Source organism: Opisthocomus hoazin, chromosome 13 (genome assembly GCF_030867145.1).
Source record: "Opisthocomus hoazin isolate bOpiHoa1 chromosome 13, bOpiHoa1.hap1, whole genome shotgun sequence".
NCBI classification, from domain to species: Eukaryota; Metazoa; Chordata; class Aves; order Opisthocomiformes; family Opisthocomidae; genus Opisthocomus; species Opisthocomus hoazin.
The window spans coordinates 9,862,781-9,883,179 of NC_134426.1; the positions used below are offsets into that span (position 1 = coordinate 9,862,781).

Here is a 20,399-nt window from a genome sequence, read left to right on the forward strand (position 1 = left end):
ATACTCGGAGAGCTTCTGAAATGGAATTGAGCAGAGTGCTGAAACTGCTACTACCTTGCAAGTTTCTCGGTGGTATTGTGGAGCAGGCTGAGTAAATTATAATGTATTTGCTAAATATTTTTTAAAACGTACCATAAAATAGGAAAAATACTGGTTGTATTGAAATCTGTGGGATCTTTCAATTGATTTTAATTGGATCAAGAGAGCAGCGGGGGGGAGGTCCCTGAACTTCACGGAGTTCTCTTGCTAACGTCTCATTTGCACAGTGTGTTCTTGTTCTTTATTGGGGTAAATAAAATAACTTGGTTTTGTGTCTGTAGTTTCAGCTCCATCATGATCCTGCAAAACTCTCTTGACATATTTATTCTCTTCTAGGTGACAACCACCAGCCAAGTACAAGACTGTCACAATGAGTTTTGTTGAATATGGAGATACAATAAAGGATGGTGACACATCTATTGTGTTCTTGGGCCATGATTCCATGTTTCCTGTGAAAGTCCAGCATGGCACTGTAACTCAGACTAAGTACGGGGTCATCAGGCATTCCACGGACCTCATAGGCAAGAAGTATGGCTCCAAAGTGACCTGCAGTAAAGGAGGATGGGTGTTTATTCTTCATCCAGCTCCAGAACTGTGGACCATGAATCTTCCACACAGGACGCAGATTCTATATTCCACTGACATCTCGATAATCACCATGGTGTTAGAACTGAAGCCAGGCTCCATAGTGTGCGAATCAGGTAATTAATATGTTGAAATCCTTTATGAAGAACTAACACCAACACTTTCATGAAAAAACGGGCTCGTCTTTACATTTTGAAAAAATTATCTTTTTTTTTTTTCCCTTGTGATAATAATTTTCCCAGCCTGCACATGGAGTAGTTCTGTTTCATGTGCACGTGCTATCAGCTGCTGTTTCTTCAACATGTAATGCTACCTCAGTATGCTGGCCTCATCTGCAGGTATACCTCTGAGTATGTGTTCGATTCGTTCATCTGCTTAAAATAAATATATAAACATTTGTCTTTCCCTTTTCTGAAACTGTTGTTAAGTACTTTTAAATACATGCTTTGAATCGAAATTCAGGCGTTGTATTTGCAGTTTGAGAGAAAATGATTGAGATAAACCAGTGAAAGAGACTCTGATGATAGGGCGTTGAACCAATAAAAGAAATAAATTGGCAGTATTTATATAATGTGATACCATATAAGTACATGTATTTTTGTCTTTCTCTTCCCAAGCGTGATCCACTTGTAGCACTGCAACTGCATGCAAAACCACTGTAGCTGTATAATACAGTGGATGATGTGTTAACCACAGGGCTGTATTTTGTTTGTAAACTTGGTTTCATTTAATACAGCTTCCATGATTTTGCTTAATTTGCAAGTAAGGAGCAAAATTTTATATTAATAGGCATTTTCCTGGTTAGATACAGGTTATAATAATGCCTTCATGACTATTACTGCAGGCAGTATGAGGCTTGTTTGATTTTATTGCATCTCTCTAGTTTGGAAAAATACAAACTGAGGTAGTTTGTCCTTGTTTTTTCTGGCTGTTTCCTTTGAGTCTTTTTATGCAGCAGTTTCATACACTTCCCTCTCAGGCATAGATAAGGCCAACGATCAGCGTGATGGGCTTGTGCTGCACAGTGTTTTGCATTTAACATTTCCCATTCCCACCCAAGCATAATTTTGGGCAGCTTTTCGAGCATAATGACCACTTTCCAACACAACTGAAACGCCGCTTATCTCTGCATCCAGTTGCACCCGTTAAGAAGGAGGTGGTACATGGAGCTGGATGCTGTATAGCAGCACTTCCACAAGCAAAGCCGCATGCAGAAACCTCTGGTACTGCTAGAATGGTTGGGTCCTGTGAGTTTTTAATTTGGTTTGGTTTGGTTTATAGTAAGATCAGGCATTTTTAAGGTTGTCATGGGAAGTAGCAGTATTGTTCATTGGGCAGCTCTTCACCTCTTCCCCTCCCTGCTATGTTTACACAGGATGGGAAAAATAAACACAGCAAATTATTCAGGGTGGGGGAGATTTGAATTTCTCTGTGTCCTGCCTCGCTTGGAATAGGTGAATGTTAAAAGTACAGAGATGCACATAGAAAGTTTTCCGTAATGTTAAAGGTACTAGAGAGGTTGAAAAAGTTTAAAAGCTCGTTTATCTAAACAGCCAAGAAATGGAAACACTTGATGAGGTAACCTATCCAGATTCCCAAAAATGTTATGAGTCAGAAGTCATAGCCACAAACAATCCTTTTCGCTAAAGGGAAACTGTCCCCAGGTTTATTTTAATGCCTGTGCTGCGAAAGTACTGTAACTTGAGCTTTCCAGGGAAAGTGAAGCTTTACTACCAGAATTTTGCTTGTATAGCTTGAAAGATTCACTGTTCACAGAGAAAGAAAGAAAGAGTATTGCATCAAATTCCTCTGGTTAACCTTGAAGCAAGAGATCTTACTGCAAATTTGCTTGCAACTGACCAGAAGTGGTGATTTGAATTAAAAGTTTTACACGTATTGACAACTGGAGCCTCCAGTGTGATGATGTAACCTACTTTGGTGCCATCCTGGATTAGACAGCATTCAGTGATCCAAAATCATTAGTTCTGGATTAACCTTGCGTGGCCCAGGCGGAACCGGCCCAATGGCGATTAATAGAAACAAGACAGGAAATCTGGTCTAGTAATGACATTGGAGTCTGCTTCCTGCTGGTGCTGGTTTTAGATGTATTTTGAGCATTAATTAGCATGGAGGTCTGTCTTTTTTATTATTTGAAATTGAACCGATGTACATAGTTACGGTATGGACTGGCAAAGCAGGCACTGTAAGGAGGCCAGGCTCTTTTCCTCTCGTCTTACTAATTAGACTGTGGAAGAGTGCCCTGTGTTTACCCAGCGTGAGAAAGCAGAATTATGGATTAGTCTCCACAACTGTATGAAGAAAGGATTGATAAAGTAATGACCTCTGTGTCATGTTGTAATGCTGTGGATATGAGTGTAAACGATCTTTTGTGTGTGATTAGAAAAATTCAGTAGAATAACCGGAAGGCTTAATTTTATATCACTTGAATTATGCGGTTCAAATTGATTAGTCATGATTTTTCATAAATGATATAAACATGTATTAATACAGTTTTTACTATTTTTAACCATCTTTAATAAATACGTGAAGAGCAACCCTGTCAGCAGTGCACGCATAATTAAAATGACCGAAGCATACTCTGTTGAGGTTATAAGGGAACTCGGCATCTGCCTGATGTTTCATGATGGAGGTGTAGGAATATGATCCTTTTTCTGTCTTCTGCTAATACCTAATTTATAAAGGTATCTTGAGATTTAAAAACTGTTAGCACTGTTGCTGGAGCTAAGATCTCTTGAAAGCATTGGTCCCTGGTCTGAGGAATTCCCCACTCTGGTACAGTCTAACAGCCCGATCTTTCCAGAATTAAAGGACACTTGAGATAGCAGCTAGAATACTTGCTGTGGGTGGTCTGGTAGTGTGGAACTTTAATTCAGGTAACTCTGATCCCATTTGTGTTCGTTGCATGTGCAGCCACAGTCTAGATAAAGGAATAAGCCGAATCTTTTTTTTATTTTTTGTGTCGCCACACTCTCCAAAACTAATCTTGATGTCAACTTCCCAGGCAAGGCTATTGTCAGTCCAGTGATTACAGCTGCCTATAGTAGAAGAACTCCATATGCCAACAAATTTTGAGGTTTTTACATTTATTTTTCTAGTACACTGGAAACAATATGAAACCTTTCAGGTATTTTTTCCAAACAAAGGAGTGGGGAACCCTTTTTTATGTCTTTCCAATCCCCATGAATCTAGGATTTTTTAATGGCCTCTCTCCCTGGTAAGGCCTGAACAAATGTCTGTCCTAGACCTGCATGTGAAACCTCATTTAATCTGATAAATCTCACAAGTATTTTGGCTTCAATGGAGCATTGTATTTACAGACAAAATGTAATTTAGTCAAAAGTGTTCTAACCACCACTCCAGTGATCCTTCAGCGTTCAACAAAAGCAGACTCACATGAACAAAAACGTTAATTGGATTTTTCGTTACCCTTCAGCTAAATCCCAAATTAAAAATTGCTAAACCCTGTTCATTGCCACACAGCAATGGATTCCTGAGCCCACAGACTGGATTTTGGAAGACTGAAAACAGCATTCTGGGTTCTCATAGTTTCTCTGTGGCAGAGTAATGAGAGCTGCTGGACAGCTTTACACTAGAGCTTCTCAAAAGCAATTATGAAATTTTCAAACTCACAACCTGGGTATAGATTTTATTAAGAGTACACTCATAAAAAATTAATGAGGACTTAATGATTAATGGATACTCAATAGATGATTAATATTTTATTGTGCAGTCCCAGCAAGTCAGCTGTATGCTTATGACTCTTCTGAAGTGCATAGAGACTTTTTGACAAATGCTGCTCATGTCCTTATAGTTTTGGGGGCATAAGTATATGTAAACTCTTTGCAGCTCTATCTTTAGGGTAAAGTACAGACCAAAGTTTCTAAGTAGTAATTTCATTTTGGAACGTGCTCATACTAATGATGTTTTATAACCCCTCCTGTATTTATGTCTTAGCAGCTGTTCAGGTTAGAGTGAGAGAAGAATTCGAAAACCCAATGCTTGTATAGCACTTTTTGAAGTATAAGGCAGGCCTCATCAGTACACACATTGGCGAGCATAGTATTCTCTTGATATATCAAAGAAATGAACCAAAACTGTGGCCACATGAGGCATCACTAATGTATTCAGACTTCTGGCTGACCTGCAGCTGATAAGGAATGCTGTTCATACCCTAAAGCGTTTGTTTCCAGACTTTCTGGACTTACTTTCATCTTATCATTTCACTTGATCACCACGCGGGTGTCTCATGCAGCTCTGAACTTAACAATATTATGTTCGTTTGCAGAAGATCCCTCCCTAAAGGATTCCCCATTCTTGAATCTCTAAGGAAGAATTCTTTGCAGTCTTCGCATTCCCATTGCTTTTGTAGCCAGTGCCAGTCATGAGAAGTTGCCTACTGTCCTTCCCCCAACTCCTCAGTCTGGTCAGTGAGCTGTGGCCCTCTCTGACCTCCAGCCTGTTGCAGAAAATGCCTGTTTCAGTATGGTGTTCACAACAGGAGAAAGAGTTTGTCTTCTGTAAAGAAAGCTTCTTGATTCGCTGTTTCCTCTTTCAGCCACCAGCTCATCTCCTTAAAACTTTTCCCCACTCTCCTCCTCTCTCTCCCTGTCCCTGCTCTTGCTGTGTCTCACCTCTGCCACCATGATCTGTGCCCTTGACTGTCTTCGCAGTAAGATCTTTGGGTTAGTTTCCATCAGATGCTTAATACTTCTTCATATATTTGCTAAAAAATATTAATTATTCTCCTGTTACACAGACTTGTCATGTACAGTGAGCAGTCTTTCTCTGTTCAGTGTTTCTTGACAGATATTAGCTGTGGAGTTGTTAGCTGTGTCTGAAGATTCATTTCCCTTTGCTTTGAGGCTCCTTCCGTTCTCATGGCTGACTCATGACCTGTCTTATTATTTGCTGGGTCTAAGTGGCGTAGCTAGGAGACCAATACAGCAACGCTGTCATTGTTTTGTTGTATTTACTCATTTTAGAATATCTTAGGTAGCCAAACATTCAGCAGAAACTTCATTTCTATTAAAATGTTACTAGATATTGTATTGACCCAGTATTAAGTAATACCCTGCATACTTTTCACTTTTCCTCTTTTCAAGCAATATGAACCTATGTATGCACTTAAAGAGCTTCTTCAGCTGTATTCCAAAGTGCATTTGCTTGTGCACTGCTGTAAACATTTATAGGTCCTAAATCACTATTTGTAGTTCCTTTTTTAAAAAGAAGCACCCACGATGAGAAATTTTTAGGGAAGACAAGTCTAGCAATAGCCTGCAATGAGGAAATGTAGTGGAACACAGAATCAGGTCACTTATGTTTATAGCACGGGTGGGATTCCAGAAGGTTAGACAAATATCCTTTGCAATAAGAAAACCAGACTAAACAGAAAACAGTGTAAAAATGTACTCTCTTACTCAGTTATCAGTCAAGTGCTATGCTAGATGCTGTGGTAACACTCATGTTTTCTCTTGACAGCATTCTGATGTGTATCTGTACTGTACTGAAATACCATGTGGTGTTTTTGAACAGCTCAGATGTTCTCCACAGGTGAAAAACGATCTTAACATGGACATTGACTCAAGCTGGCTGAGGTGTGTGGAGGCTGCTCTGCAGAACACCTGTCATTTGAATAAGCAGAGAGTGAGAAGAACAGATCTGTTTGAGGTCAGGGAAATGATCAGGGAGTTCCTCTGATTAGCTTTCTTGTCTACAAATCAAAAGGAAGTAATCAGTAGGTGCTGAGCTGAAGTGTTTCATCTAGGAGTCCACTTGTTAGGATTGAAATCCTTCTAAAACTGCAGTGTTTTCCTTGTCTTGGCAAAGGGCAGAAACACTCCCCTGAGCTTAGGTGTATCAGAGAAGACGAACGGGGTGTGCTTGAGCCCAAGATGAAGGGAAGGATACTAAATCAGTCTGCAAGGTCATTAGCCACCTAACTCGTGTGGTTTTAACACAGGATCTTGATTCATGCCTTTGAACAGAGATGGACACTTTCCTAGTCTGCATGCTGATCCCCTACACAGTGTCTCCTCCCTCAGATTTTGAGCTTAGAGTATGGTATGTTGGGGACCCTGCAGTGTCTCATTAAATGCCAGCAATGCAGATGTCTGCTTTTTGACTAAGGTGTTTAAGATCACAGAATAGTCTGTAAAAGAGCATAATATTTTCCAAAGGCACTAGCAGTGGCCTAAGTTCTCAACTAAGTGAGCTCTAAAACAACAACTGTGGTGTTAAGAATGTCTTCAGTACAGTTTGAGTTGTCGTCATTTTACCTCTCTTCTATAGAGTCCATTCATGATTAATACGCTGTAATTAAATGGACATTGTCCTGTGGTAGAGAGCATACAGTTTCTAAGGCTGTTTATAGTGCAAGCTGTCAGAAAGGCAAGCATCCTGGTGTAAAAATTAGGAACGGTATTTGTTCTAGAAGTTGTCTTACCTTCTGCTTTCTAGGTCAAATGAGGAACATGGGCATCTCACTGCACCTGTATGAGAACGACAATCTGTTGAAGTCCATCCAGTTCTTAACTTGCCTCTCTGATACAAAATATTAATTTTTGAGCATTCAGGTTTTTGGTTCATTTATATACAGGTAACTCAGCTATGATATTTCAGGTTTGCTGTAGCATTCTACTTCATGTCTTCAGTAGTACTCCTTGCGTTTTGCTGCTTTCCTGACTGATTCTATATTGTGCTAAGGATACCTCTCATTTCACAAGGAAGCCTGAACCTGAACCTGACTAGAACTTACTCCAGACAGGTGCCTAAGTCTCTTTGTCATATATTGCTGAATACTGTGTTTTTCAGTAGTGGTTTTGAAATATGGACAAAGAAAAATTGAAAAGTAATTGAGAAGGTGGCGGGAGGACTCAAATGTTGATTGTTGCAGATTTGCAGGGGAGAAGGTAAACATTCATTTCCCCTTCTGCAATATCAGAGAAGCACAGGGTTGAACCTCTGCCTTCTATAGATGGTGCTGCTTGGGCTTCAGGGGTTGTGTTGAGTACGGACTCATGCTGAACTGCCAGACCCTCATATTCGTGATGAATCACATCAAGTGTGATGTCAGGCACATGAGAGTTGAGGGTCTTCATCATTTCACAGGACTGGGTTTAGAATCTGTTGTCTCTTCAAGGAGAGGTTTTACAATGGTGGGTGATTGAAAACCATCTTGTTCTTTGTTTCCTGCAGTTTTGAGAGCGTTGTCACAGAGAAGGCAGGCAGCATCTTCAGAAATACTCTCATTAATTATGTTAGTGTGATAGAATTTGATATATTAAAATGTGATATGTATGTATTATTCTAATGTTTGTGGTAGCCAGTCAAGAAGAAATGGTTCCTGGCAACTTTGTTTAACAAAAGCTCGGTCTGTAATAAGCCTGCAAGTGGTGACTTCCAGCATCCTGGGTTTTGTTCAGGGTTTGGCTTGGAGTGTTTGTGAAAAAAAACAGAGTGCCAGAAAAGAAGCCAAAAAATCTTAATGGGTTTTCCTAGGGAGGAGACAAACTGTATCTTCTGGGGTGTTTTTAAGAGCAGATTTAAAAGGAAAGTGATTAAAAATGTAAAAGAATATGAACAAGGAAACTGGATACACACACAAGCTGCCTCGCTCTTCTGCTTACAGCCCAGCTGTGCTGACAGGCCTTCACTCCTTCAGATTAGCAGAGAGAGATACAGAAAGTGTGCAGCATTACCCATTTGAGAGGTAGAATAATTAAATTCTGTCAGTTTGCAAAAGATCTCAGTTGTGCAGTCCTGCCTTCTGGCATGAAATGTAAAGGCAGAATTTCAGTCATTTTAGCGTCCTGTGAACAACAGTTCCCTGCTCTTGTCATTAAAAAAACCCCAACAGTGAAATGCTGTGTTTTTGCTATGCACATATATCACTGAGTTTTTACAACCATGTGGCTACTGTGCTACCATCACTCCTTTTGACCAGGGAAGAGTTTATGTTGGCATTTAGAGTGTACAGGTCCCATGACCAGATAGTTTTCCATGTGTGCACATGTAAGTGTCTTTTGAATTTCGTTTGCTTTATTTTAATACTGGCATGAATGCATGGATTTTCACTTTAAAAAAGTGTGTGTCATAGTTTCTCTCTTCCCTTGGATCTCTTTGGAGCCAGTGCTAAAATCTGTAGGTCCTCCCTCTCTGTCTAATCTGCCCATTAAGACTGGGGCGTGGATGCTGGTCTGCTCGTTGGGGTCAGAGCCCTTTCAGAGGGAAGCAGAGGAGCGGTGCTGATGCCGCAGTGCAGTCAGTTGATCTGGTGGCAAACATGGGCCCTGAGCTCTGTTTACAGTCTGAATGGCTCCCCTTTGAGGGCTGTCGGATTAAATCGAGTGCCACAACAATATTTCTCCCCTTATGTGACTAGAGGGCAAGAACCTTGGATCCCTCAGGAAACTCTGACTTCCTATACAGTTACGGAACGTATTACTCCAATTAAGCAGCTGTACCAGCCCCTCTGTCCCCTAATTAATTTCTTTTCTAGTAGTTTCTGAGCTTTCTTCACCACTGTTGTACTTCAGGTTCTGTCCTTTATACATTTTCGAAGTTTTATATTAGTTGAAAGAACTTGCTTCAGGCTGAAACTCAGCCTGAACAGTCATTGAAGATAGCTAGAAACAGATTTTCTTTCCACGGGAGACATGTGTTGCAAGTACAGAATTGTAAATCAATAAACACATAATTTGGGGTTGCTGTGGTGTTTTGAGTTTGGGGGGTTATTCTGTTAAATGCCACTTGAGTGAGTAATTTCTGATGTGAATTGGTATATGGGTGTTTTCTTCAGTGAAAACTTTGGTTATTAGTCATTCATCTATTTAATACACCAGTGGATCTTTTAAAGTAAGTTTCCTAAATTATCAAATTGAAACAAGGAAAAAAATCTGTGTCTTATTAGTTAGTTCCCAGTTGTACATCGTAATTGTAGTTAGACAAAATTTCAGGTATATGATGGATCTCATTGGACTTCATTAAGATTGTGTAGGTGTGTATGTATGTGAGTGAAACGAGGTGGTTTGGTCAGTGTGACTGCAAGGAGCCCAGAGGCCTTAGTTTTGGATAATTTCGGTGGGAGTTGAGGATAGCCAGTGTCTCTTAAGAGGCCTGGGCAAACAGACTCCATATCCTGAAGGCCATTTGTTTGCATGGCTGCCAACAGGATTTTTGAGCTTGGACCCTTGCCAACATCTTGTCTTTGTTTTAATGAAGTACAAGGTTTTGAGAATATGTTAAAATTTGCCTTCATCTCTTTTCACTCTGGAAGACTGGCACTTTGAGAAAAACTCTCTGGTTAACTTCCCTGATTTTTTCCTGTGGCATTTACTTCCTTGTGTTCTCTTCTGTGCCTTCTTAGAGCTAGAGCCGACCCTTGGCATATTTTACTATGCCAGGGAGATAGGACGGGTCCCGAGTTTGCCAGATTTTTAATTAATGCTTTGAGGACCCTGAAGACTGTTTCCTAGCTCATTTAGTTCCTCTCTCCTTGTGAAGGAAGGATTGTTCTCTTTCAGTAGTTTAACCAATGGTTTCTGTTCATTTGAGTTTTGAGTAAGTGTTCCAAGCAGGAGGACTAATGGAGAACACCTTTATTCTAATGTTTAGCACTGTTAGAAGATATTTCATGAGCTGTTTGTCTCTTCTAGGTACGGGCAGCGGATCCCTCTCCCATGTTCTCATCAGGACAGTGGCTCCCACAGGGCACCTGTACACAGTGGAGTTCCACCAACAAAGGGCTGAGAAGGCCAGGGAGGAGTTTCGGGAGCATGGCGTGGAGCATCTGGTCACCGTAACCAACCAGGATGTCTGCAAAAATGGGTTTGGTGTCTCAAACATTGCGGATGCTGTGTTCCTAGATATTGCATCTCCATGGGAAGCCATAGGACATGCAAAGTCAGCGTTAAAAGCTGAAGGTAACTGCACTTGCCTCTTTCTGCTCAGGAAGCACTATGCATGCACACCGCTCTGCCTTTGAGCCGCATGCTAGATCTGCTCGCTTCCACTGTGTGATCACTGTTCTCAAATGTGGAATTCTCTAGGCAGTTCTAAGGCTGAAAAACCTTCAGATGAGGTCTTCAATTGACAGTAGAAGATTTGAAAGAAGAACAGCTTTTTCCTACAGGCATGTGCTAGCTGCTACAATTAGCACGGGCAGTTTATAAAAACCCTTGAAACTTTGTCAGGTGCATTTTGCTAGATCTGGGAGTGTGTGGGAAGCAGCAGTAACAATAAATGCTGAAAGCAAATTTCTTTGTCAATTCAGTGGAAAGGTGTCTGTATAAAAGGTGTTCAGATGCACTTCACATCAATCATTGCAGATTTGGACCTGTTTAACAGAGCACCCCATCAGTAATGCTAAAGAAATTGTGGTTATAGTTAAATATGCTTGCCAATTTCTGCCTTAAGTCTCTGCTGTTGGAGCTAACAAGAAGTTTGCCGTTGGTTGTAGTGCGAATGGAACAGAAAGGCTATTCTAGCTTATGCCAGTTACTCCAGGATGGTGACAGCAAGTGAGAACTACCGTCGAGTTATTGGATGGATTTCATCAGTTTATTGTAAATCTTTTCCCTATTGAAAAATAAGCTTCAGTGAATAAATTATTCTTTTATCCTGGAATTAGCTTTCCCCTGATTAACGTTATACTAGTGTAACTATACTAGTGTGGATCTGAACCTTTTGTCTACAAAAGTGCCTTTTCTAATCAAGAGAGCATGGACATCAGAACACTGCCCGTGCTCGGATACAAGTTTAGTAAAACTTGATTATGTGCCAAGGCCCAGTTCTTTGTTAAAATACATAATCACAAACCTGACTTGAAGTGAATTGCTAGGTCTTCTAGAAATCACAAAGTTTAAGCTTCTTCTTAAAGGTCACTGAATGTGCATTACCTTGCTGAGTCGGGACTGTTTGGCTGCCTTTGCTACTACTGAGAATTTTCTCGAAGGCTTTCCAATACCTATGTAACACATGCTTTGTTTAAAAAGTGAATAAATAGAGAGACTTGTTAGCACTCTGTACCTGCAAGAGTTACAGCTCAATTTGTAGCTGCTTTCCAGTGTGTCCTGGGAGAAAATGTAATTTTTGCTGCACTGTAGGATGCCCTTCCCATGCTCAAATTATCTAATCTAGTGAGCACAACACTCAGCTGACTTGCCAGCTTAGAAGGTGCTGCATTGCGCAGTCCAATTTGAATTATTGAAGTGGTGCACGTTTAGAATACTAAGCAGAGCTGCTTGAACAGTTTCAGGTTTTGAATCATTGTCTCGCTCCAGCATTTGAAATCCTAGAAAAGGTATTATAGTCCCAAACTGGCCATACCATCTGGCTATACTTTTCCGTGCTATACTACAATGTTACATCTGCTTAGGCAATATAAATAATACTTTAAATCCCGTATTTTTCTGTTTGTGGTATCGTGCCCTGTAGGTACCAGTCAAAAGGCGAAGTTGCTGATCCTTGCTGCAGTTTTTGCTGCAAACAGCCACCAGCATCTGAGATCTGGTATTGGTCCAAGGCTCATCTTTTGGGTTGCATAGTACCTGACTGAGCCGGGGGACATTTTTTTTATTTTGCTATTTTTTGTATAAACAAAAGCTGTTTTTCGTATAAAATGTAATTGATTGCAGTAGTAATAGGTGCAAACTTACACACATTTCTGTTTTATTCCAAATCATGTGGGTAGTTTCGTTGTGTTTTTTTTTTACTGCTGTAAAATCTAAAATATGATGGGAGGGTATCTGTAACTGCTTCCATTTCTCTACCGCAGGCAGATAATTTTATAGTGCTCCTTTGCTTAATTTTCAAATAGTTAAATCTCTTCTACAGTAAGAACATTCTGTACACATACTGCCGTTGTTCACCGCTGTTCCAAGGGTTAGTATCGTGATAAAGCATCACTGGAGAAAATGAGTCGTTCCACTCTTCCCTCCACGTCCTCTCTCTCACATCTGGACAGGGTCACATTTGAACCATTCACACTGTGGGTTTTATTGTGATGTGCCATGCAAATATCGCAGCTGTGCTGCCAGAGAGTGGTAGTTCATTCCCTAAGTCTTCAGGTATTTTGAATGAAATCAGAGCTAAGAAAATTTGATATGTAACATCAGCTAGCCTCCTCTTTAAAAACACAGTATTCAAGATGGAATGTTCAGCTGAGACAGTATGTAAGAGTGAGTTCTTAACGTTAACAAAACCTTATCAAATCAGTATTTTCTCTCCTACTTAAGCTCAAGATCCTGAATAGTTGCGGCTCCTAGTAGGCTGAGTGTTAATGCTCCTCTTTGCAGAGTACATTTATCACTCACATTATGCCTTGCAGTATGCTCTAAATACACTACGCAGAGTAGCTTGGCCTCCCATTTAAAGCACTGCCAACCTCTGAAGAGCTGGAAGAATAAAATGGCACAGTAGGTTCATGACTAGAACTTTCTTGTTCTCTGGTGCTGTGCTCTGCTGAAGTATAGGCTTGCATCTCAGCTGCATCCCTCTGTGCCGATTTCACCAGTCACGCTTTCAGCAGAAATGTTGCTTCTAATATCCCTCAGGCATGGCTGCACTGCAGAACTTGCTTTCATTTCCTGACCTGCACTGTTTTTCTTTTGCAGTATCTGCTGATTAATGCTTTTCTGTAGTCATAGCTGCTGTTCCCAATACCTGATCTTGGTGGTTTTTGCAAAGGTGCTGTTAACCCCTTCAGGCTAAATTTAAAAAAAATGAAGAAAATGAAAACATCGTGAGGTAACAAAAATATTCTCAATATTCTGCTGTTCTTAAATGCCCTGAAACTTTTGACTCACAGTCATCTCACAGCTGAATACTGGAGTGCTTTGAATATAATTCTGCACCCACCTACTCAACTGTCATAAATATTGTCTGTTTCTTCCAAGGCTGTGCAATATGAGGCAGAAACCCATTTGTACAGTATTTTTCATACAGGTTTTAAAGTTTCAGGTAGGGAGATGGAAAAATACATCAGTTGGTGTCTTGCATTACAAGTCAGTGCTTGGTGGTGTTTCAATTAACAGCCTGAGTCAAAATTATTAAAACCACCTCTCTTTTATTTCCTTTCTTTCTCTTAAGAGATTTTGCTCTTAAATCCATACTTGCCACTCTCTCTTGAGCATCATAAAGCCCCTAAATTATGACTTTGTAAAATTGTGATCCTTGAGATATCACCTTAATCAGGTAACATGGTGCTTTCAGGTCTTCCTCCAAAACTCTACAGGGAAGGTTCCCTCTGAATATCTCTCTGTTTGGGCCTCTGCATTTCCTGCTGTCACAGAAGCCCTTCAGCAGTACTCTGCTCTTTGTAGCAGTAGTTGGTTTTCACTTCCAGATTCTTTTGTTTGTTTCATTGTTTCATAATGGACTTAAGACAGGTCTTGTTTGCATTTTTTTGCCCTTAGCATAGCCATCAATTGTTGTCCTAACATGCCAGATTTGGTTATTACATATGCTGTATAAGAGAATAAATAATATCTCATCCTCCCAGTAGCCTTTGGTGCAGGTAAGGCATTGCCTGGTTTAGCTAGCTTCAGTTTTCACTTGGGCTTGACTCCCTGTTCCTCTGAGCTTTCAGGGAATGCCATGTCCATGTGGAAAATCTCACTGGCTGTTTTTCTGGAGCCTCAGAGTTGTTCATTGGTCCTGTTTTTAAACCAACTGTGTGTGGCTTTGAGGAGCAGCTGAAATCCCTGGCCACACGTCTCACCCCTGTGGTATCTGGGGTACCCCAGGCTGAGTCACCCTGAGAAGAAGGCAGTGGCATCCAGGCTGATGTTGTTTGGTCTCGGGATACCTCAGGAACGCACGGGGACCGTGTTAAGGCGGGACGTGGAGCCTGACAGTCTAGCATGCTTTTCAGACTGTCCTCCTTCACCCATGCAGGTGGGACTCGAGTCGGAGTCAACCCCGCTCATGTCCCCAGGAGATTATTTTGGAATAAATGGATGAAGCAAAAAGTGCTTGCTAAAATGTCAGCACCAGCCTTTGCTAGTATGGTGCCTGCTTTGATCCGAAAGAGAATAAACTCAAGGTAAGGTTAAAAATGCGCAAACTAACTTTAAATTGAAGCATATCCTCTCAACATTGAAAGGCCATCTGATCTAGTGCAAAGCTGCCCCGAGAGGATCTAGGCCCGCGTGCTAACCCAGAAAGCAGCTTCATCTGGTTCCCAAGCGCTGGCTGTTTGCTGGGCCAGCCCCAGTAGTTGTGTCTTGTTGGAGGGCATTGACCTAACTCTGGTCTGTCAGGGCTTGGTAGGTCAGGTGCACAATATGGGCCTCACCTGAAGTAAAAGTGGTTCTGTCATGTGTCAAGAGTCAAGCAGAAGGATTCCTGCATCGTAATCCCTGCTGTGGAGTGCTGGCCAAAGCTGTCGTCAGCCTTTACAGTTTGTAGGAAGTCATTTGGGATGAAAGGATCCTGAAAGGAAGTTGTTGGGTTTTCTTCCCCAATTTGGAGCCAACTGATTTTTTAATGTCTTTGTTGCATGCTTTTGCCGGCCCATAACAGTGAGGAGGAATAAATTCCTTTCGAAGGGTGCACCTACAAACGTAGAGGTTAAGGTCACATTTGCAGAAAATCATATCAAGCTGCTACTAATGAGCTGGCAAGTGATTTGGAGAAGATTTTATTTTCTGAATCAAGAAACATCCTTTAATTTCTTCCAACAGCCGAATCCTCTAATTTCACTTGTCAGGGAAGCTGCCTCAAATCGCCCACGAGCACACTCACTGAAAGGAAGTTCTGTCCCCTTTTACAGAGGAAGTATTTTTAGTGTCCTCCTAGCACAGAGTAAATGCCGTGGTGATGCTGCTCAGTGACTCTCCTGCCTCGCCCCTATATAATGATAATGCCTGTGTGATTTTTTTCTTCCGTGAGATCTTTGTAACGTAATCTTCCAATTATGACAATGAACTGAAGTCCCAAAATGCAGAGCTGTGTTCTCTTACCAGAGATAAAAATGCTGTGTTATATTCTTTACATCACAGAACCATTTCTGAAATTACAGGCCCTTTTCCCTGGAACTTAATGGTGCTGCACTACACATGTTCTCTTCACATCTTCTGAATAATATTGGGATGATGAAAAAACCTGTCAGAGCACTTGTGACACATACTATAACCTACAGAGGGGAGAGCACATAACTTGGACGCATTTTCTGTATTGTAAGCATGCACTGGAGTTCTTATCAATTGGGTAGCACTGCCAGATTTTCCATACTTGAAACCTAATGCAGTTGTTAGCTAAATAGAGCTGGTAGAGGTATTAGCCCTTGCTTACACAAACCAGAAAGAGAATTGTCTGGAGTTGCACGGGAATATACCAGGAACTGCTCTTGAAGGAGGAGTGTCTTTCAATGCACTGAGTGCTTGTAAAGATGCAAGGGTGTGTCCCTTGATTATTAAGTAGATAGTGTCTGTTCTGTGTTTCAAAATGTGCAGCGCTATGTGGATGCAAAGCTCCTCTTCCTCCTTCCCTTAAGCTCGCTGCTCTAGTCATTCCAGTCTGAACTGTACTTCAGTTTTCATAGGTTCTTGACCCTGTTGCTGGTTACGGTGACTGCCAGGACTGTGTGGGCTTGTTCCAGCCTACGAGTTTGGGAGATTTAACCTCTCTATTAAATGCTTCAAACTAACTCACTCCCTGTAAAATTGAAGGTGGGAAAAAACCTAAGTCTTTTATACAGTCTCATTATTCCCTTCTCCTCAGCTGTAGCACTTGTCAGATGCATTATACATGAATAAACACATTTTTAGACAGCTCTTCAGATCAAAAAGCTCACACAGCTTCCCAATATGAACAGGATTAATCTCAGATAATTACTATATCAATTTATGATGACACATAGATCTCATTAAACAAATTTAGGAATGGTATGTTTCCTAAAAGGAGGACTCTGAAAGAACATAAACTCATTTTATACCAAAAAGTTGCCGTTTAGTTGTTTTCACTGCTCTCTAGTCTAGTCCACCCCTTTGTGATCCACAGACAGAGAAATGTGCCCCAGCGAGCAGAGAGGGGGGGAGTCACACGTCTTTTCTTCATTCATTAAGGAATCCTCGGCATGGCAAGACAAAGCAATGCATATTCAAGTCCTTTAAGCCCTAAATGCCTCTTGATGTCTGAAGGACAAGAGGGCTCTTAGAGAATCTGAGAATCATGAATGCTGAAATCTAGATTTATATCTGTTTGGTGATTGTGACAGAAGGGGTGTTGCCTAGCTGGTAATGCGGCGGGGTGCAGAGGGCAGCCTACAGCGTGCAGAATTCAGAAGCATCTGCTCCGTTGAAGATGAAAGGGCCTCTGCTCCTGGAACAGAAGAGCATGTCCTTCTGAGTGCTGGTGTTCTGCTGCTCAGAGTCCACTTCTTTTTGCTGGTCTGAACGCACCCTGGCAATTGAATCTTCCCAAATCTCTCTATTTTAGACAGACTTTTGCAGTTTGGAACTGCAGTTTTGTTGTTGCTTTCCAACCTGCTGCTAATTGTAGCTTTCCAGTCTTCTTTTAATATCGGCCTAAGCAAGCAAGTCCAGCCTGAGAGTCAAATGCGGCCTGCCTGATGGTATGTACAGGAAAAAGCAGAGGAGACGCCTCTCCCACTTCTTAGGGAGTAAAGAAAGATGCTTGGTGGTTTTGCTTCTAAGCTCTTTGTAGGTGTGTTTATTTGGGAGAGATGTTTAATAACCAGAACAATAGGTATGAAAGCGAAAAAATGAAATTGGCAGAACTACTAAAACCCACTTGATGCTCTCAGTTACACGGAATACCAGCTATTACGCTGTTTTCTCACTCGTCATACCTGAGAAGCTGCCAGCAGTGCAATTAAGTAATGTTATTTTTCTTGCTTCCTCTCTGGATATTAGCTATTGCAAGAAAGAGCTTTCTTCCCTACCAAGTGGCTTGAAAGCCCATTTTCTGCAACCCTACTCCCCCAAGCAGTCTGCTTTGCAAGGAGGCAGTCTTGATAAATCATCACCAAGTTTGGTGTTGACAGGCTGTGCTCAGCTGACCATCCTTAGGCAAAATGAAGGGTGCTCTGCCTTTAATTGAAGGCTTGACAAGAACTGTGGGCGGCTCTGAAGCTTGTATGGCACCAGCTGTGTGCAGGCTTCTTAGTTTTTGACTGTAAATCTAGAGCATGTGAATTTGAAAGCCTAAACATATCTCGAAACCCTTGTTGTCAGAAGAAATAAGAACAGACTTACTGTAAATGTAAATATATTTCCATTTTTTGTGGCAGTATAAAAGACAAAAACAAAAACCCTGAATGAAATAGACTCTGGTCTCTGCAAATTCTTGCTTTGAAGACAAAGAGTTATTGTGAACTGACATTTAGCTAAGTTAGACATTTGTTCAGTTCCCTACACAACAAGAATATAACATCTTTCTTTATGACCTGTGTGCGTTGTAGTAGCTTTCTAATTACGTAACTGAAATTTCTTCCTGAGCTTTTCTCTTTTACGTCTACAGACGTGGTAGAAGCATGTACTGCTTTGGCCAGAAAAGATTAGCTGTCTGATTCAGAACAATTTTGGTATCCCTGGTCATGCTGGTGAACATATAAATCTAATTTCATGGGAGCTAGTGGACTGGGTGTGCAATTAAATTGGCGTTAACAGGGTTGGTTAATAATGACACACACCAGCATTAATTTTGCAGGTGATTATTAGATTTGTTTTTTCATTGTCACTCCAGGGAATTACTTGTCCAGGGTACTTTGATCTGAATATGCATGATAAGAACCCCTGGCTGTGGAGACTTTATTTCAGGACTAAAATTAAATCCTACTTAGAGTATGGTGGATTAACGGTCATGGAAAGTGTTCTTCCCCAGTCAGTACCCAACACATCATTGCTGCACAGTAAACTAGAGTGCTACATGATACTTTCAGACCTGATGCTTTCTTTTTTTAGAGATGTGACTTTAGAAACGAAAAAGGAAAAAACCAAGGAGTTTGAGATAAAGCAGGCTGCATGTAGTCCCAGCATAGCCTCTATTTTTAGCCTCATGCTTCGCTCTCGCTTGCACGGGTTCTTTAACTACTTAGTCAACTGGTGTTGGAAGGCTTGACTGCATGAGCCGGGGAGACGGCTGGGAAGGAATGCAAATCAGGTCAGCAAGCATTTCCATCTAATTGTAATAAGTAAAACAATAGCTGAAGCTGCCTTGCCCAGTGTTCCTTCCCCAGCACAAAAGCTCTTCAGGAAGGGCAGTTGCCGTGTGGGACACTGTGTCCTGGGTGAAAGCACATGCCCTGGCTTTATGGCAGACAGTGTCCTTATAATTCTTTGATCTGATTTGGCTGTGGCTTTTCAGAGTAAATCTAAATCATTCTGTTCTCAGCTGTTAAGGTGACATTGTAGCACGCAGAAAGTTGTAGGGGGCCTATTAATACCCTGTATTTAGAATCAAAAATCTGAGCTGTGCACAGACAAGGAGACAAGTGTTAGTTTATGACTTAGAAGTCCTGTCCCAGAGTTTGGAAGCATTTGCTTTAAAACTGCCCATTGTGGTATCCAGTAAACTTTAATGCTCAGGAGACATGCTAGTCATTTTGACTAAAAGGGTAAAGCCTTAACAGCACTCCATCTATGGCCTGGAGAGATTACTTTATTCTGTACACGCATACCATCATTCTCAAATAAACACAGCCGCTTGTGTCAGAGTGAGTGTGCATGCACACTTATATTCTAATGAAGGCAACTCTGTACAGTGTGTGGGGAATGACTTCTGGCTTTGTATGGGTGCCAACTTCAGCTCGGTGCCTCAGTCCAGAATAGTGGATAGTGATTCCAAAAGAGTGGCTGCTCTAAAGGGATCAACTTTAACGGTTTTATCGTGAACAAATGTGGTGGGCAGCAGTGGATTTGGAAGATGAATCAATACGCTGTTGCAATTTTTAAAGGGTCTGAAGCATCATGTGGAGTCATCCATGTTTGGTTTTGTGCACTTCAAACACGCATAGTTGCCTCATGGAGATTTTCTTGAAGAATGTTTTCGTTTTGTCTGTATAATAGGAATTCTGTGTGCATCTGGGAGAATGTGAAAAAGATAATAAGTGCTTTGTTTTGGTTGTTGCTCTCTTTTCCACTACCTGTCTCATTTTGCAGGTGGCCGCATCTGCTCTTTCTCTCCCTGCACTGAACAAGTCCAGAGAACGTGCCTAGTGATGGAAGAATATGGTTTTACAGAGATTAACACCTTGGAAATTCTGCTCAGAGTGTACAATGTAAGGACAATTAACTTGCAAATCCCTGACCTTGGAAAAGCAGCGGAGGATGATGCTAGCACTGGCTTTGACAGCAGCAACCCATCAAATCAAGGAAGCTGGTGCACCAATCTGCAGCAAGGAACTGTGCAGTTCAAAAGTGGCGTGCCGCTCAGGGAGATGGTCGGGCACACTGGGTACCTGACCTTTGCCACCAAGAGCCTCTTTTAGTACATGCGGAGTTTGCGCAGTTTGGAGCATTTTGTGTGCTTGTGTGTGTGTTCCGTTTTCATGGTTCTTTTTTGTAGGGCATCCAAATTTTTATTTGTCAGGGAATTCCATATATAGTCAGATTGGGTTGGAATATGCTTTGTTTAAATAGCACACAAGCATTAACCAGAGCAGCATCAAGGGAATGTTGAAACTCTGGAATGGTGCTCCACTTGCCGTCAGAAAGAAGATAAATTAGTAGCAAATGGCCATTCCCATTCAATGGAACGTACAGAATAAAGATCTCTACCGATAACAAAGCAAA

General features: G+C 41.2%; 1 protein-coding gene across 1 annotated transcript; it reads left to right on the forward strand.

The window, feature by feature from the left end:
• Positions 1 to 409: 409 nt before the first annotated feature.
• On the forward strand, positions 410 to 20,095 carry LOC142362989 (tRNA (adenine(58)-N(1))-methyltransferase catalytic subunit TRMT61A-like). Its single transcript, XM_075434601.1, has 3 exons — positions 410 to 740; positions 10,299 to 10,565; positions 19,767 to 20,095. Exons 1-3 carry the CDS (start codon positions 410 to 412, stop codon positions 20,093 to 20,095), a joined length of 927 nt encoding a protein of 308 aa, XP_075290716.1.
• Positions 20,096 to 20,399: the final 304 nt, after the last annotated feature.

What these genes read in the sequence shown, in the direction of transcription:
- LOC142362989 (XM_075434601.1), top strand. Translation starts at nt 410, where the DNA reads ATGAGTTTTGTTGAATATGGAGATACAATAAAGGATGGTGACACATCT. An exon ending in CTCCATAGTGTGCGAATCAG is followed by an intron (nt 741 to 10,298) that starts GTAATTAATATG and finishes TGTCTCTTCTAG; the next exon opens with GTACGGGCAGCGGATCCCTC. An exon ending in GTCAGCGTTAAAAGCTGAAG is followed by an intron (nt 10,566 to 19,766) that starts GTAACTGCACTT and finishes CTCATTTTGCAG; the next exon opens with GTGGCCGCATCTGCTCTTTC.